We start from the raw sequence: 15,442 nt of genomic DNA on the forward strand, positions 1-15,442 counted from the left end.
TTTCGAAATCCCTGCTTTCGTCTTCTATAATCATTGTCATTCACAGTTAATGCTTCCTCTTATTTGCTGCGATTTATACCCCCTTTCTATTTCGGAGCTTCATGCTTTTGTTTTCTTTTCGCAAATAATGGTTCAGAATTCGTAGGTATGGAGTTTCGAATTAACGTAATGTTCTAAACAAGAAAGAACGTTATAGCATGATTTGATTTGTCAAATTACCAGAATCACTGAGAAAAGAACTATCAAGAATATATTTTCTTGATATGTTCAGAAGTTAATTAGAATGAAAGAGTTATGTAACATGACACATGATGACGTTATAATCTGTGAATCATCATGTTCCACTTAGAAACTCAACATGACTTACTGTAATATAATCACGTTGATCAAGTGTCATTATATTATACTAACTCATGCATCAGTTCCCAACATTACTTCAATAATATTCATATTTTAAGCTCGAAAGTTTACAGAATATAGAAACTAACAGTTTCTATATGATGTAATACTGATAGCACGAAGAGATTAATGATTTCAGATAAGAATAGTTATAAAAAAATATCTCCAGAAATATGGAGGATATTTATAATAAAAGATACGATAATATCTCGGAATATCTAAGATCAACGGATGATAGAAACTATTTTCTGCAAGGGTTTAGAGTAAGGAGCAAGATATTCACTAAAAGCTTTAGCAGACATTGAATCATTTGGATTCTTTGAAGTCAAACTTATTCTTTGTGATTTGTCCACGGCTTTCTTCATAGTTTCGCATAATCTGCTTTTCGGTACTAACTTTTCTCTTGAATGTTTCCAATATAATGATACACAGGAAGCACGAAGAGGTATATAATTTCGAACGAGAATATTTATGAAAATATCCTCAGAAATATCGAAGATATTGATGATGATATTTTGAAATTTCTAAGTTCGATGGTTGATGGAGAAAGATTTTCCGCAAGATTTTTAACATGACATCGGAGCAAGATATTCTTTGAAGGTTTCATCGGATCCAGAATTACCTGGATTCTTTGAATATATGGTATGGTCCTTGTATTTATCCTCGGTCTCCTTCGTGGTTAGCTCAATCCGTTTTCCAGTTCCAACTTTTCTGAACTTTTCCAACATACTATTCTTTATCATCAAACTTTCGATGATTATGGTCGTTTACGGTTGTCTATGGTTTCTGCTGCTTCATTCAGCTTTTTCAACATTTAGAGTATTGTTTTGTGACTGAGTGCTTTTCAGAATTCCAGAAGGAGAGATCATAATTCTAAGAGATAAATGTCATACATATAACTGTTGATGTAGATATGCTGTGAGTTTTCAAAGTACTGATTGCTGATTCCCGGTAATTGGTATGGCAGTTCTCGTTACAAGTTGTGGATGAGTATATGATAGGGTTTAAATGAATAAATATAATGATTTGTCAGAGAGATTTAAGCCAAGAAGTGACGAGGTTGCTGGTATGTCTGCTGGTAATATGGTGGAATATAAAAGAATTCTCCGGTATCAAAAGGGTAATCATATATATCAGGATTATAGTAAGGCTACTTCGAATGAAAAGTCGAAGTTGACTTGCTGGAGCTGTGACAAAATTGGCTACCTTGAAAAGGGATCGCAAAAATTATTTTTGCTGATGAATGCCAAAGGATCTGACGCGGCTACGTGTTAAACTTTTACTCAGTTGCCGAGAGTTTCTCAAGTGCATAACTATATGCATAAATCTTTCCTTTCGTAGATGAAGTGCGGTTGGTTCATCCTCTCGATTGAGGTGTTTTCAAGAATCATGAAAGGTTTGAAAGCAGAATGTAATCGTGAAGATACAAATGAGGTCTAAGACGAAATCAAGTGGCAAACTTGAAGAATTATTTAGTTTCATATGTCATAATCAATATTTTAATTCATTTTAATTGTCCAATGTTGATAGTCCACAGTTACTAGTCCACAGTTAGCATTTCAATAATTCATATATAATATTCGAATTAATTAATACGTGTCGTGACCCGTATACGTCTCAGACTCGATCACAACTCAAATTATATATATTATTGTAGAATCAACCTCAACCCTGTATAGAGAACTCGATCATTACTACATATAGAGTGTTTATGGTGATTCCAAATAATATATATAGATGCGTCGATATGATATGTCAAAACCTTGTATACGTGTCCCGATATTTAAAGTGCGTAAAATAAATAACAGAAATTAAATAACGATAAATAAAGTGCGTAAAGTAAATAACAGAAATTAAATGACGATAATAAAATTGCGAGAATGTAAATTGCGATAAAATAAATTGTGATAATTAAATATAATACGGAATTAACAGTTAGCTAGGAACAGTTAGCTAGGATTTTGTTAGCGTGAATTCTTAATAAAATTCCTCATAGTTAATTTGTCTGTTTCTAACAAATTTTATTTTGTCAAATGTTTTCTTCATTATGCCACTTGTTGGATTCTGATAAATCAAAATCCAAATATGAAATTGGATGAAAATGGTTATTCTGTGGTGAAAGGATTTGTATAACTGTGGATGTAAGTAGAATAGTAAATGACTGTTGACTCAGCTTTGAAAATTGTACAGTGTAACTTATTAATGTGAATCTTAAATATTCCTCGGGTATTACCTACCCGTTAAAATATTTTCATCATTAACAGTTTGTACGAAAGAATTTTTACTTACAATCTTTATGAAAATATACTTACATATATATTTCTTCAGATGTAATCATAGATTTAATGAGTTAATATAATATTAATCTCATTTGATTTACCATTATAACTAGAATACATAATCTCTAAAAAATTAGAGATTACATAATCGCCATGAAGAACGAAGATGATTGATGTAGAACGATACGTATAACGATGATTGTACTCGAGGTACTGAATGAGATGTTAAGGCATGGATTATTGGTGGTACTGGTGCTGTTACTGATGGTACTGTTGGTGCCGGTGATGTTGCTGAAGCTCGTATATTTTGCACCATTTTTCTTCGAATTGATTATTCGAGCGTGAAGTTCGTTGACTTATTACTCCAGGATGATTGTCGGTCAGAACGAGAAATGAATAAGGTTCAGAATTGTGGATAGAATATAATCTTGTCGAGTTACCCTGGAAATGAGACTGAAAATGGTGTCTCGAACAGGTTCGCCGGTAAAAGCTTCAGGTTCATTGTCAAGAGGTGAATTCGGTTGGTGGAAGGGATTGCCTTCTGCGCGTTTCCATTAATTAAATCAACTACGAACCCATCAGATGAATTGATAATGGCTGATTGATTGATTCTGGTGACACCGCTTTCGGAGCTTAGGTGAATATCCATGTCGGAATAGCTGTCGGAATAACTATTGGAATAGTTATCGAAATCTGAGGGACTCGAACTAGTTGAGGGATTCATCTCGTACGATCAGATGAAGGATTTTCAATAAGAAATAGATTATAGGATGTAGATTAGTATCCTGTAATACATAATTTACATATGCATATATAATACTAAAATCCCATAAATTTCGGAGGAATCTACGGAAGTTGTTAGACAAAGTCTATAGTACCAGATATGCTAAGATATGAATTTTGTCTATACACTATTCATGCAATCATTGCAGTAAGATATGTCTAGACTAAGAATGATAAGCAGGTAATATCTCAAGGATGATAAACTGATGATTTTCGACAAAAACGATAAGCAAAATTTTTGACATGCAGACACGGTCGAAGTCCAGACTCACTAATGCATCCTAATGACTTATCAGTTATACACACTAATGCATAACTGGTTCGCTAAGACCACCGCTCTGATACCAACTGTGATACCCCGTCCTAATCCATCCGGACGAAGTCCATATCGATTATAAATGATTCACAACAGTTGATTACATCGCGAGGTACTTGACCTCTATATGATACATTTTACAAACATTGCATTCATTTTTGAAAAAGACAATCTTTCGTTACATCGAAAGTTGACGACATGCATACCATTTTATAATACATCTAACTATAAATGACTTAATAATAATCTTGATGAACTCAACGACTCGAATGCAACGTCTTTTGAAATATGTCATGAATGACTCCAAGTAATATCTTTAAAATGAGCAATTGCACAGCGGAAGATTTCTTTCGTACCTGAGAATAAACATGCATTCAAGTGTCAACCAAAAGGTTGGTGAGTTCATTAGTTATATATAAATAATCATTTCAATAATTTTAATAGACCACAAGATTTCATATTTCCATTTCTCATAAACATACGTCCCATGCATAGAGACAAAAATATCATTCATATGGATTGAACACCTGGTAACCGACATTCACAATTTACATATAAGAATATCCCCATCATTCCGGGATCCTCCTTCGGACATGATATAAATTTCGAAGTACTAAAGCATCCGGTACTTTGGATGGGGCTTGTTGGGCCCGATAGATCTATCTTTAGAGTTCGCGTCAATTAGGGTGTCTGTTCCCTAATTCTTAGATTACCAGACTTAATAAAAAGGGGCATATTCGATTTCGATAATTCAACCATAGAGTGTGTAGTTTCGATTACTTGTGTCTATTTCGTAAAACAGTTATAAAAACATCGCATGTATTCTCAGTCCCCAAAAATATATATTGCAAAAGCATTTAAAAAGGGATTAATGAAACTCACCTAATGTATTTTGTAGTAAAAATACATATGACAACATTGAACAAGTATCGGGTTGGCCTCGGATTCACGAACCTATATCATTTATATGTATATTAATACATATAATCGAAATCGAACAAGTTTTGTATATTATATCTTAAATTATATACTATCTTTATTTAGTTTGTGTATATATTCATAATAGTTAATATTTATATAGTTATATTAATATATCCATATTTATATACATAATTGTTTAATGTTATATTTAAAAATCAAAAAATCGATAGTTTGTTATTTGTATGTATTTATATAAATAATTTTCATAAGTTTAATATATATTGTTATGTGAAATTTTAATATAATTATAGTATATGTAACAAGTATATTTTATGTACAAAATATTTATCTGTTTAAAAAAAATTGATAGTGTTGATATTTTTGATTTACTAATAATAATAAAAATAACTTTGTTAAAAATGATAATATTAATAATAATAATATTGATATTGTTAATAATAATACTAATAGTTACAAAAGTGTTTCTAATACTAATATTAATGAAAATAATGATAACTTGTATTAGTTTCATAATAATGATAATAATAATGATCCTAATCATGATAATAATAATAACAATACAAATGTTAGTGATAATAATAATAATAATATTCATACCTGTATTTATAATCATAATAAATGAGACTTTATCATAATACTTATATTAGTGGTAATAATGGTATTAATAATTATAATACTTGTAGTAATAACATTAATTAATAATGTTAATCCAAATTCTAAAAATGATAATAATACTAAAAATAATAATAATTATATAACTAATACTTATACTAATACTAATGATAATAATAATAATAATAATAATAATAATAATAATAATAATAATAATAATAATAATAATAATAATAATAATAATAATAATAATAATAATAATAATAATAATATTCCTAATACTTAATAATAACAATAATACTAATACTTAATCATAATAACAATAATAATTTTAACAACAATAATAATAATAATACCAATAATAATAATAACAATAATGAAAATGATAATAATATTAATAATAATAATAATAATAAAAATAATAATAATAATAATAATAATAATAATAATAATAATAATAATAATAATAATAATAATAATAATAATAATAGTAAAAATAATAATTAAGTTACTACCTTTAAAAGTTTTGTATATTATATCTTAAATTATATACTATCTTTATTTAGTTTGTGTATATATTCATAATAGTTAATATTTATATAGTTATATTAATATATCCATATTTATATACATAATTGTTTAATGTTATATTTAAAAATCAAAAAAATGATAGTTTGTTATTTGTATGTATTTATATAAATAATTTTCATAAGTTTAATATATATTGTTATGTGAAATTTTAATATAATTATAGTATATGTAACAAGTATATTTTATGTACAAAATATTTATCTGTTTAAAAAAAATTGATAGTGTTGATATTTTTGATTTACTAATAATAATAAAAATAACTTTGTTAAAAATGATAATATTAATAATAATAATATTGATATTGTTAATAATAATACTAATAGTTACAAAAGTGTTTCTAATACTAATATTAATGAAAATAATGATAACTTGTATTAGTTTCATAATAATGATAATAATAATGATCCTAATCATGATAATAATAATAACAATACAAATGTTAGTGATAATAATAATAATAATATTCATACCTGTATTTATAATCATAATAAATGAGACTTTATCATAATACTTATATTAGTGGTAATAATGGTATTAATAATTATAATACTTGTAGTAATAACATTAATTAATAATGTTAATCCAAATTCTAAAAATGATAATAATACTAAAAATAATAATAATTATATAACTAATACTTATACTAATACTAATGATAATAATAATAATAATAATAATAATAATAATAATAATAATAATAATAATAATAATAATAATAATAATAATAATAATATTCCTAATACTTAATAATAACAATAATACTAATACTTAATCATAATAACAATAATAATTTTAACAACAATAATAATAATAATACCAATAATAATAATAACAATAATGAAAATGATAATAATATTAATAATAATAATAATAATAATAATAATAATAATAATAATATTAATAATAATAATAATAATAATAGTAAAAATAATAATTAAGTTACTACCTTTAAAAGTTTTGTATATTATATCTTAAATTATATACTATCTTTATTTAGTTTGTGTATATATTCATAATAGTTAATATTTATATAGTTATATTAATATATCCATATTTATATACATAATTGTTTAATGTTATATTTAAAAATCGATAGTTTGTTATTTGTATGTATTTATATAAATAATTTTCATAAGTTTAATATATATTGTTATGTGAAATTTTAATATAATTATAGTATATGTAACAAGTATATTTTATGTACAAAATATTTATCTGTTTAAAAAAAATTGATAGTGTTGATATTTTTGATTTACTAATAATAATAAAAATAACTTTGTTAAAAATGATAATATTAATAATAATAATATTGATATTGTTAATAATAATACTAATAGTTACAAAAGTGTTTCTAATACTAATATTAATGAAAATAATGATAACTTGTATTAGTTTCATAATAATGATAATAATAATGATCCTAATCATGATAATAATAATAACAATACAACTGTTAGTGATAATAATAATAATAATATTCATACCTGTATTTATAATCATAATAAATGAAACTTTATCATAATACTTATATTAGTGGTAATAATGGTATTAATAATTATAATACTTGTAGTAATAACATTAATTAATAATGTTAATCCAAATTCTAAAAATGATAATAATACTAAAAATAATAATAATTATATAACTAATACTTATACTAATACTAATGATAATAATAATAATAATAATAATAATAATAATAATAATAATAATAATAATAATAATAATAATAATAATAATAATAATAATAATAATAATAATAATAATCATAATAATAATAATAATAATAATATTCCTAATACTTAATAATAACAATAATACTAATACTTAATCATAATAACAATAATAATTTTAACAACAATAATAATAATAATACCAATAATAATAATAACAATAATGAAAATGATGATAATAATAATAATAATAATAATAATAATAATAGTAGTAAAAATAATAATTAAGTTACTACCTTTAAAAGAACCCAGCAAAAATAAGGAAAGCCCCTGCCCGGGCTCTAACCCTTGATCACCCGTTCACCCGCCATTCCCTTGACCATCTGATCTAACTTACTTTTCTGATTTGTATTCTTAATTATAATCATTTAAACCGTATAAACCGTGTTCCCTTTTCAATCCAACGAACAAGGAAATCAACTATCCTATCAATTAATCTATTTGATATATTTAAAACTTGTATTTGACACAAAACGACCCAGTCTAGTGTATGAATCAATCAGTAATTGAAAAAAAAAATTAAAAAAATAAACAGAAAGACTGTTACAGCGAGTCGTTCATGAAGCTTATGAACTTGAAACACGTTTTTAAGATGTGGACGGTTTTAGTCTAGGACTACAACATGAATTATGTTTAAAATCACACCTAGAAACTTTGTGATTCCTCAATTTCTCCAGAAACATCATACAGAAATTGAATTTCTTGCTAAAAAAAAAGGTTGACTTTGAAAACCCAAGACTTTGACCTCAAAATTATAGTTCAATAATAAGAATTGGAAGTTGAGATTTCGGAGAAAGTTTGAGTAACAGATTTCTAATGAGACTGCACTAATACATTTAAAAATAAATTTCGAACTTGAGCTTTGTGAAAATCATAACAAGAACAGGGCAGGGAGTTTTCTTTTCAAAACAAAATTCAATATAATTCTTCAAACAAAGTGGTTAATTACTAATTGTAATTGATAGAGGTTATGGAGAAGACAATTGAATTTCTCAGTGTTAATGAAAGTCGGAAGTGTTATATCCAGAAAGGGGTCGACACCATTACTTCAAGGATAGATATAAAGTAAAAAAAAATTTAAAATGTAACCTACGATACAGATAGCTAACATAATTTGTTTGCTAGTCTATAACCTGATATGAAAGTCGAATTTAGAACAGTTAAAGTACGAATCAGGAGCAGCAAGTAACCAATTTGATTGTGATAGATAAATATAAATATTTGCATTATATCTGTACCATATATATCTGTATTTTATGTAATTCTATTTGTTCATTATCTGTTGTATATTTGTCCGTATATTTATATAGTTTATATAGCTGTTTTATTTATATATATATATATTTTTTATATGGAATCTGTATATATTAATATGATATATCTATATATATATATCTGTTTAGTTAGTTATTTTAGTATTTTATATGAGCTATAAGATTATTTATCATACATCTTTAATATTTAACATTAATTTAATTTTAATTAATAATAATAACAAAACTAATAATAATAATAATTAATAGAGAAAAATAATAATATAAATGATTTTAAGATCATAATAATACTAATAAGAATAATGACAATAATAAAATGATAATTTTTGTGATCAAGTTAATAATACTTTTAATAACCCTAATAATAATTATATTTATAATGATACTAATAATGGTCATAATAATACAGATTATGGTTTTATTATAATAATAATGATTTTAACATTGATAATTATAATATTAATAATAACAATAACCTAACAAATCAAATGTAAAATTTTAGTTTATAGTAATATTAATAGTACTGATAGTAAAGTTTATAATAATACTATGACAACTGGAATTAACTTGCATTTATATTTTACATATTAATATTAAAATTTATTAATCATGTAAGATTTATTAATTGTACAATTTAACATTTATACACTATATATATATATATATATATATATATATATATATATATATATATATATATATATATATATATATATATATATATATATATATATATATATATATATATATATATATATATATAGACTCATTGTAATAACAACTTAATCACTTTAAATATTTCTTTTCATTTTCAATTCAAATAATATAATTGTATTTTATTAACTCCCATTATCACATACGCTTTTATTTATTTATAGATATACATATTTATTAACATTAATTTGTTCGTGAATCGTCGGGAACAGTCAAAGGTCAAATGAATCCATGAAAATAGTTCACAACTTTCTGAGACTCAACATTACATACATTGCTTATCGTATCGAAATCATGTAAAGATTAAGTTTAAATTTGGTCGGAAATTCCCGGGTCATCACAACCTGCATGTATTCTCATCCCAAAAATATTAGATTTTAAAAGTGAGACTATAACTCACTTTCACAGATATTTCCTTCCTCGGAAATAAGACTTGGCCACAGATCGATTCACGAACCTATACAAATATGTACATATATATCAAAGTATGATCAAAATATAATTACAACCATTTTTATTATATTTTAAAGATTTGAGTGTATTAAGTCAGCTGTCCTCGTTAGTAACCTACAACTAGTTATCCACAGTTAGATGTACAGAAATAAATCGATATATATTATCTTGAATCAATCCACGACCCATTGTATACACGTCTCAGGCTAGATCACAAATCAAATTATATATATTTTTGGAATCAACCTCAACCCTGTATAGCTAACTCCAACATTACTGCATATAGAGTGTCTATGGTTGTTCCAAATAATATATATACATGGGTCGATATGATATGTCAAAACATTTGCATACGTGTCTATGGTATCCTAAGATTACATAATATATTAGAATACATGTATAATACAATATAAGTTAGCTAGGATATGATTTGTATAGATTTGTTAAACATTTCCCTTAGCTAAAAAGATCAAAAATATCCAACTTGTTTTACCCATAACTTCTTCATTTTAAATCCGTTTTGAGTGAATCAAATTGCTATGGTTTCATATTGAACTCTAATTTAAGAATCCAAAAAGAAAAAGTATAGGTTTATAGTCAGAAATTTAAGTTACATGTCAATTACTAAAGAGGTAGTCATTTCCGTCGAAAGAACGACATCTTGATGACCATTTTGAAAAACATACTTTCACTTTGAGTTTAACCAAGATTTTTGGATATAGTTTCATGTTCATATGAAAAATCATTTTTCCAGAAGAACAATTTTTAAATCAAAGTTTATCATAGTTTTTAATTATCCAAACCAAAACAGCCCCCGGTTTCACTACGACGGCGTATATCCGATTTTATGGTGTTCATCGTGTTTCCAGGTTTTAAATCATTAAGTTAGCATATCATATAGATATAGAACATGTGTATAGTTGATTTTAAAAGTCAAGTTAGAAGGATTAACTTTTGTTTGCGAACAAGTTTAGAATTAACTAAACTATGTTCTAGTGATTACAAGTTTAAACCTTCGAATAAGATATCTTTATATGTATGAATCGAATGATGTTATGAACATCATTACTATCTCAAGTTTTCTGGATAAAACTACTGGAAATGTTAAAAAATGGATCTAGCTTCAAAGGATCCTTGGATGGCTTGAAAGTTCTTGAAACAGAATCATGACACGAAAACAGTTCAAGTAAGATTTTTACTCAAAATAAGATTGTTATAGTTGTAGAAATTGAATCAAAGTTTGAATATGAATATTTCCTTGAATTAGAAAGATAACCTACTATAAATAACAAAGGTTCCTTGATCTTAGATGATTACTTGGAATGGATTAGTAAGCTTGGAAGTAGACTTGCAAAACTTGGAAGTATTCTTGATTTTTATGAAACTATACTTATGGAATTTATGAAGAACACTTAGAACTTGAAGATGGAACTTGAAAGAGATCAATTAGATGAAGAAAATTGAAGAATGAAAGTGTTTGTAGGTGTTTTTGGTTGTTGGTATATGGATTAGATATAAACGATATGTAATTTTGTTTTCATGTAAATAAGTCATGAATGATTACTAATATTTTTGTAATTTTATGAGATATTTCATGCTAGTTGCCAAATGATGGTTCCTACATGTGTTAGGTGACTCACATGGGCTGCTAAGGGCTGATCATTGGAGTGTATATACCAATAGTACATACATCTAAAAGCTGTGTATTGTACGAGTAAGAATACGGGTGCATACGAGTAGAATTGTTGATGAAACTGAACGAGGATGTAATTGTAAGCATTTTTGTTAAGTAGAAGTAATTTGATATGTGTATTTACGTCTTTAAAAAGTGTAAGAATACATATTAAAACACAACATGTATATACATTCTAATGGAGTCGTTAAGTCTTCGTTAGTCGTTACATGTAAGTGTTGTTTTGAAACCTTTAAGTTAACGATCTCAATTAATGTTGTTAACCCAATGTTTATTATATCAAATGAGATGTTAAATTATTATATTATCATGATATTATGATGTATGAATATCTCTTAATATGATATATACATTAAAATATCGTTACAACGATAATCGTTACATATAAGTCTCGTTTCGTAATTCTTGAGTTAGTAGTCTTGTTTTTACATATGTAGTTCATTATTAACATACTTAATGATATATTTAAATATCATTTTAACATGTTAAATATAGTGTATCAATATCTTAATATGATACATATGTATTTAGTAGACGTTATCATAATGATAATCGTTATATATATCATTTCGAGTTTCTTAACTTAGTAATCTCATTTCTTATGTATATCACACATTGTTAATATACTTAGTGAGATACTTACTCATCATAATATTATGTCAACCACATATATATGTCTATATATATACCATAACATGTAGTTTTTACAATTTTGTAACGTTCGTGAATCGCCGGTCAACTTGGGTGATCAATTGTCTATATGAAACTTATTTCATTTAATCAAGTCTTAACAAGTTTGATTGCTTAACATGTTGGAAACATTTAGTCATGTAAATATCAATCTCAATTAATATATATAAACATGGAAAAGTTCGGGTCACTACAACTTGTTTACAACGAAAGTTACATTACGACTCACACAAACCTTTTCGTTATGTATATCGTATAATTTGTGTCCTTTTTGTCCCATTAGATACCCAATAAAAACATAAGGCCTTCGTATTTGGCCAGATTTGTCTTTTTTGTAGAAGTGATCGTGAACATAAGCGAGATAACCAAAGACTTTAAAGTGATCATATGTAGGTATCTTGCCAAGCAAGATTTCATGTGGGGTTTTACAGTTACGTTTTCGGCTACGTAATTTATTTATAATGTAAGCAGCCGTAAGGATGCAATCTCCCCAAATTCAATTGGTAGTGAGGCTTGAAACCGTCGTGCTTTGCTATTTCTAGTAAATGTCGATGCTTTCGCTCAACGACGACGTTAAATTGTGGTGTATAAAGGCACGAGTTTCAAGTAAGATCCCTTTATTTTCATAAAATTCTACCTTAACTATTGATTGAAATAACATACCGTTATCAGTATTCGTTACGCAGACGTTTTATGGTTACGTGAAGTTCAATTTTTGGGTCATATTATATGTGCAGAAGGTATAAAAGTGGATCCATTTAAAATTGAGGTTGTGATGAATTCGAATTCACCAAAGAATCAGACAGAGATCAAGAGTTTCCTAGGATTGGCCAGTTACTACCGACAGTTTATTAAAGATTTTTCAAAGATCGCAGACCCTTTGACGAAACTAACTAGAAAATATGTGTCTTTTCGATGGAGTGATGAATAGGAAATTTCATTCTAAACTTTGAAACAATTGTTGTGTCAAGCCCCAGTGTTAGCCCTACTTAAAGGATCAGACGATTTTGTGGTGTATTGTGATGCGTCGTTATCTGGTTTAGGTTGTGTATTGATGCAAAGAGAACGTTTAATTGCCTATTCTTCTCGATAATTGAAACCAAATGAGAAGAATTATCCAGTACATGACTTAGAAATGACTGCAGTGATTTTTGCATTGAAATTGTGGAAGCATTATCTGTACGGTACACAATGTGTTATTTGCACTAATCATAAGAGTTTACAGTATATATTTTCGCAGAAAGAACTGATATGTGTCAAAGAATATGACAAGATTTAATTAAGGATTACGACTGTGAAATAAAGTATCATCCTGGTAAATCAAATGTAGTTGCAGATGCATTGAGCAATAAAAGATCAACTGATAGTGCTAAATTTATGTGAATTGAGATTGTGTCTGACCTAGTGAATCATCTAAAGATAACTCAGTTAGAAGCCTTGAAGGATGAACATCTAAAATTCGAGCTAATGGTGAAACGAAAAGAGGATTTAATTAATGATTCTTGGGGATTAAAGACCTTTCGTGAATGAGTCTGGGTGCCTTTGCTTGGAGGAGTGAGGGATTTAATCCTAAATGAAGCACACAAGTTGAGATTATCTATCCATTCGGGCAGTACGAAAATGTACCATGATCTGAAAGTGTTATATTGGTGGCCTACAATTAAAAAAGACATAATTCGTGGAAAATAGGCATATTTGCGCTCATGTGAAAGCTAAACACCAGAAACCTTATGGGTCGTTGCGTCAATTAAAAATTCCAGAATGGAAATGGGAACATATAACGATGGATTTCGTAACAAAGTTACCCGAACCCAGAAGGGAAATGACACCGTTTGACTAAGATTACAAACTTCCTGGCTGCGAGTGAAATGCCTTCTTTAAGTAAGTTGGCTCAGTTTTACATGAATGAAATTGTGGATCGACACAGGATACCATTGTCTATTATGTCAGATAGAGATTCGAGGTTTGTATCTAACTTCTATCAGAGTTTACAACAGAATCTGGGTACTCGTGTTAATCTTAGTACAGCTTATCATCCTCAGAAAGACGGTCAAAGTGAATAAACAATTCAGACGTTATAGGATATGTTAAGAGCTTGTGTATTAAAATATGGAGGATCGTGGGATATTCATCTACCTTTAGTCGAGTTTGCCTACAATAATTTCTTTCATTAAATTATCGGCATGACGCCCTACGAAATGTTATATGGTAGACGGTGTAGAACTTCATCGTGTTGGTTAGAAGCTGGTGAGAAGCAGTTTGGAAGTCCTGAGATTGTGCAACAAACAGCAAAAAAAGTGGCAATAGCACGTGAAAAGTTAAAAGTTGCTAGAGATAGACAAAAGATGTATGCGGATCCTCATCGACGACTAGTGACGTTTGCCGAAGGTGAGCGTGTATATTTGAAACTGTCTCCATGGAAGGGTGTAATTTGCTTTGGTAAGAGAGGAAAGTTAGCACCAATATATATTGGTCCGTTTCATATCAGACAAGTTTTAAATGATCAGATAGTGGTCTTAGATCTTCCAACAGAACTGGTGGGTATTTATAATACGTTTAACGTGTGTTATCTCCGCAAGTGCAAAGTGGATAATGAAATTCAGATTTTACCTCTTCAGGATTTGAAAGTAGATTCAAGTTAGAAATTAGTAGAGGAACCTGTTAAGATCTTAGATAGAAAAGTGACCAAATTACGCCAGAACCAGATTCCAATGGTGCTTGTGGAATGGAAGCATAGTGTGGGTGCAAACTTAACATGGGAAGCCGAGGAGTTAATGAAAGCCATATACCCTCAGTTGATTGACCTTGACCAGATTCCGAGGACGAAATCTTCTTAAGGGAGTAGATTTGTAACAACCTCGACTTGGACCTAGTGGTAATGACTCATTTAACCTTGTGTGTTTATTATAGTGATTTTAATAATTACGTGTTTTATAATTATTCGTGTATGAGATAAAGTGCGT

General features: G+C 27.4%; 1 protein-coding gene across 1 annotated transcript; it reads left to right on the forward strand.

Moving 5' to 3' along the window:
• The first annotated feature begins 14,662 nt into the window (after positions 1 to 14,662).
• Positions 14,663 to 15,121, forward strand: LOC139842263 (uncharacterized). Its single transcript, XM_071832428.1, has one exon. The coding sequence runs from the start codon at positions 14,663 to 14,665 to the stop codon at positions 15,119 to 15,121; it is 459 nt and encodes a 152-aa protein (XP_071688529.1).
• The last annotated feature ends 321 nt before the right edge of the window (positions 15,122 to 15,442 follow it).

The sequence above is a fragment of the Rutidosis leptorrhynchoides genome, chromosome 4 (genome assembly GCF_046630445.1).
Source record: "Rutidosis leptorrhynchoides isolate AG116_Rl617_1_P2 chromosome 4, CSIRO_AGI_Rlap_v1, whole genome shotgun sequence".
NCBI lineage: Eukaryota > Viridiplantae > Streptophyta > Magnoliopsida > Asterales > Asteraceae > Rutidosis > Rutidosis leptorrhynchoides.